The 5027-nt window shown below is 49.2% G+C and overlaps 1 protein-coding gene across 1 annotated transcript; it reads right to left on the bottom strand.

The window, feature by feature from the left end:
• Nucleotides 1–16: 16 nt before the first annotated feature.
• LOC125530045 (homeobox-leucine zipper protein HOX32) lies at nucleotides 17–5027 on the bottom strand (the record flags this gene model as incomplete). The annotated part of the gene is given in 18 exon segments (XM_048694444.1): nucleotides 17–98; nucleotides 201–350; nucleotides 453–558; nucleotides 688–1010; nucleotides 1096–1230; nucleotides 1318–1398; nucleotides 1490–1678; nucleotides 1782–1974; nucleotides 2083–2189; nucleotides 2300–2374; nucleotides 2452–2607; nucleotides 2831–2914; nucleotides 3021–3134; nucleotides 3215–3310; nucleotides 3407–3497; nucleotides 3581–3699; nucleotides 3810–3969; nucleotides 4766–5027. Coding segments are annotated over 18 exon segments (2523 nt in total), but the record flags the coding sequence as incomplete, so codon positions are not given.

Raw genomic sequence — 5027 nt, forward strand, 5'->3', positions numbered from 1 at the left:
TCGTCGGCGCCCCACCCCTTCCACGCCACCGCCTGCTCGTACGACACCGGCCGCCCCATGCTCGACACGCACACGCCGCCCGGGAGGTACGCGAAACCCTGTTGGACACAGGCACACACACACAACAAGAAAGTTTGGGTTTCAGTTCATTGCTGTTCATCATACAGAATGGTGACTGGCCGGCTGGCTACATAACGTACCTGCTGCATGATCTTGGGGAACTCGGAGCAGAGCGCCTTGCGGCCGTCGTCGTCAAGGATCTTCTCGAGCGAGATGTCCTGGAGCGCGATCAGCGTCGTCTCCAGCATGTCCAGCCCGGCCTGGTTGGCGAAGGTGAACACAGGAGCAGCCTGAAAATTTGTTGCAAGCCAGTCGAACACTCTTGTTAGGCCCACACAATGCCGGTGTGAATATATGTGGCGTGACAACATGATCAAAAGCACGCAACCGACCTTCAGGGAACAGCACATGATGGAATCCGAGTGCTGCCACAGCGCCTTCAGGGAAGCGTCCGCGCTCTGCGACTCCGTGCAAAGCAGTTCCGCCCCGGTGTGAAACCTGCAAATTTTTCACGCAACCAAATTACTACCCTATTGTGCTAAATAGACAGGTAGTGCAGCTAAGATGAAATGGAGAAATGGCAACCATCTTCAGAATGAGGGAAAAAAAAAAGAGACAGCCTTATACCTGTAGCTCCTGCCGATCCACCTCGCAAGCGTGTGAGCCTCAGGGGATCCTGGAGGGTTCTTCATTTCAAGCTGTCCACCAGGACGGGAAGGGGCAATTGCCATGGCCACCCTCTGCACCGATGCCACCACGGTCCTCACATACTGCCTCGCCATTGCTGCAACACTCTCTCGAAGGTGGTTCTCATACGAGAACTGGAAAGCAATGGTAAGCACTGATCTTGTGTTGCTGGTGCTGGATGTGTCGCTGGGTGCACGAGTCCCACCAGGTCCAACCTCGAGAGTGGATGCAAGGTCTAGTGTGCGTGTTGCCGACGGTGCATCCTGCAGTGACAAGTGCATAACACCGAGTTAGTTCAGTGTTAAACAATGGGACAAGATCAATGCTACTAGTGCAAACCATACTAACCGTCTTGGCATCAAGTGGTATCACACGGAAGCCCGACGGTAGCAGTGGAGCATCATCAGCGAACGATTCATCAATCGGCGCAAAGACAAGCTGCGCACATGCACCGGCAGCATTCTCATCAACACCGCTGCATAACTGCCATAGAAGATACCGATTTGTAAGGCCGGTGCAACAGATAAAATGAAAATGATGCAAACTAGCTAGTGCCAGCTGAAAGCATACCTGCAGAAGATACATGTCTCTTGATAGAACAACTTCATCATGACAGAGACTGTGTCCCTCAAGTCTAATAACCTCCAAGAACTGCAATTTAAAAGGTTAGTTTGATGGGCAAAGACCCTTCAATAATTAGTATATAAGACAATTTATAAGAACTTAAGCTAAGTTCAAATACCTCTTCATGCTCTAAGGTATGTGCAAGTGGCAGTATAACCTGACTGCCCATAAACCCACTCGCTCGTAGACCAGGAACTGCATAAGGACTAGCTCGCAAAGCAGCGGCAGAATAAGCATCAACACCAGGATCAGCCCATTCAGAGCGGTGCTCCCTCAGAAATCGTACAAGTAGAGCGGGCGGTACATTCTACATGATGAAACCAAGTTCACCCGGCTCAGTTATGGTCAGGTCACACAAACATCAACAGATCCCCTACTAAATAAAACTAGATGGTTTTATGAGTAAAAACCTGCAGCAACATTGAAGCCTTGGCACATAAGACGCCACCCCCGATTGCAGTAAACATCTGGGAGGGGTTGACATGAGATCCAGCAAGTTTGTTTGGAGATGAGTTGATAGCAATTGTAACATCCTCAGCACCATCACTGCTCATCAGTGACCAGCCATCATCCAGAAATCCATTAACAGCATCGTTGAAACCTCTGCAAAACATGTTGAGCACCTTAGTCAGGGGGCATGTATGGGATGTCTTTTGGTAAGCTAGAGCAGTGTGAATAGCATGTGCGGAATTTAGGAGCATTGCTACAAACCTGCTCAATCTCTGACTAAATGTTCTTAGAACTGCTGGCTGGCGCCCCCCACCATAGGGCATCTCTCCACTTGATTCATGCGCAATCTGCCTAATGTGACGCAGAGCCTGTAGCAAATGGACAAGCAATTATCACTTAATCATACATTAGTGCCGCAAGAGCAAATGAATGCTTAGTGCAGACAAAATCTTAAGTAAAATGAAATTGTAGAACATACCGCAATTGTCATCTTCTGCGCAAGAATCTTTGGAGACTCATAAAGTGGTCTAAGGACCTCAGGCACACTCCAAGCCTACAAAGAGATAGGATTATAAGATACATGTACATACTATGAAAGTTGCAAATTTGATCAAGTATAATTTTGCTTACATCCAAATCAACATGATCTACAATGTGGATCATGGAGCCACCCCCTTCGCAAGGGCGGATTAAATAGCCACTAGGTAGCACCTCGGCTCGGACAAAATTTGGAGTGTTAGGTCCTGATGGACCGCCAGTGGCTTGAGTCAAGGATCTCTCACAGATCTGCAGAAGAAGGCAGTGAGTAACAGTTACCAGATCTCAGCACAAACAATATTCAGAAGAGTCAACCTACTAGCATTAGCATGGCATCGCAAACATAACAGCCTAAAGTGTAATCAAAAGTTGTTTGATCCAAACAGATCAAGCCCAACAGAGAAGTTGACAAACAGATCAACAAACCAACATAAATGTCATAATCATAACAAGCAATGAGACATATCAATACCACAAGACTGCCATCTTCAAGACCGCTAGTGTAGCGGAGAATCCAAAAGTCACGCGGTGCCGCCAAAGTTGTCGGTGCATAAGTCTACATAATTGAGAGAACAATATGTTACAGTCAACGCAAGACCATATCCAAATAAACCCAGACAAGGGAACCCAAGTCAACTATAACTTGCAAGAGGATGCAATACCTGCATGTAGATAAGCTCAATAGTTCCACCATTACCCGTAGGGATAATCTGGAGCACATCCACACACCGACAGTCACGATACCAAGAGGGGCGATCCTTGAGGATCTCAGCAACCTGTGTGGTAGTAGTCTATTAGCAGGTGTCTGCTGAATGGAAACAAAAAGGCTCTGTGATGATGAACAACAACAACATACCTTTGTGGGCTCAAGGCTCACAAGACCGCAAGCTCGGGCTGCTACGCCACTACAATTGTGCGAAACAGCAATGATTCCAATGGAATCCGGACCAGGCTGTAAAGAAACTCGGATTTTAAATTCATCGCATATAAAGAAACTGAAATAATCAAACGCATGCCAGAGTTCCACCAGTTGGAATTATGACATTACCTTCATCCCAACCATTTGCACCCAATCGACAGCAGTCCCCGTCGCCTTGGACAGGAACTCTGCCAATGTCTCCTCAGCGATAGCGAGTAGACTGTATGTAACAAACATAATGAATTCTATCAAAGTTAAGCAAAAGAACATGCAAGCATCATACAAAAGTGAAACTGTAATTACCCTGCTGGGTTGTTCGCGTCCCTTTGCGGACGCGGAACTACTGCGTTCTGCTGCTGCTGCTGGTGCTGACCACTAGTAACAACAGACTCACAGCTTGTGTCTGTAGTCGCTACAGAAGGCTGCAATCATCGTTCAACGAAACTTTAGACGCAGGAGCCAACAATTTGAACAGCAGATAATGCATGAATCCAACACGATTTGAGTAATAAGTGATGGGGGCAAATCTCACATTATTGAGGTGCGTCCGCATGTAGCCGTTCTCGTAGACGAGACGGGACACCTGCTTCTGCAGCCTGTCGTTCTCCTCCATCAGCAGCTTGTTCATCGCAGACAGCTTCCGGTTCACAGTCTGCAGGCGAGAGGCCTCCTTCCGTTGCTTCTCGCGGCACCTACAATCAGAACATCAATCAATCTCGCCAGCCACACCAAAACCATAAAATTTCACTTGCTCATGAAGAAAACCAAGACAGCGATCTTGGACGCACGCACGAGATTCCCGCGTCATTACTAACGTTTTTGACATGTCACATCTCAGGTGAGCACCAAGTGTGTTAGGTGTGGAGGCATTGCAGCTACACAATGCTCTGGCACGAAAGCAACTAATATGGTCCAAAATCTGAACAAGAACTCAAAGCTCTGCTCTAGAAGATTCAATCACACTTGTTCAGCGAAGATTCAGCAAAAGAGCAACTCTTTTACTAGAAACAAGAAACACGCACCAAAAAAGGGCACGCCACAAATGGCAAAAACATGGTGAAAGGAATTTAGGGCAGGACACAAGGACGGGATTCCTTGGTATTGACCAGGAACCATCATGAAATCTTAGCAACTTTTAGAGCAGTGAAGCCAAAACCAGACTCTAATTCGGGCGCGGCGTATGCTACTACTAGGTGCGTGGGTGCCAGCTTCCACACCCCAAATATATCCCAGAACCACTAAGCAGAAACGGGCGAAACGGAAAGCCGCCGCCTGGAAAGGAGACGTGGATTCTTCCTGGAGCCACTAACTAAGCTCGGTGGAAGGATCAGCACCGGAATCAAAAAGTCGAGGACCAAGCCCAGATTTTTAGCCACGGGGGCCGGGCAACCACAAACCCAAGAAAAGACGGCCAATTTTGAGCAGCACCAAGAAGGAGCGGACGCGAGCGGTGAGCTAGATCGGGAGGCGCGGGCGAGGAGGACGCACCTGCGGTTCTGGAACCAGACCTTGATCTGCTTGGGCTCGATGTTGCTGAGGATGGGGCACTCGCGTATGAGCTGCTGCCGGCGCAGCGAGCTGGGCTTGGGGCACTCGCTGTAGACGCGCTCCAGCGCGTCCACCTGCTCCGGGGTGTAGCGCACGTACTTGCCCGTGTCCACCTGCGGCGCCCCGCTGCCGCCGGGCGACGACCTGTCCCGGTCCCGGTCCCCGCCCCCGCCGGACCCGTGCACCACCATCGCCCCCGCCA

This window comes from Triticum urartu, unplaced genomic scaffold (assembly GCF_003073215.2).
Source record: "Triticum urartu cultivar G1812 unplaced genomic scaffold, Tu2.1 TuUngrouped_contig_6029, whole genome shotgun sequence".
NCBI lineage: Eukaryota > Viridiplantae > Streptophyta > Magnoliopsida > Poales > Poaceae > Triticum > Triticum urartu.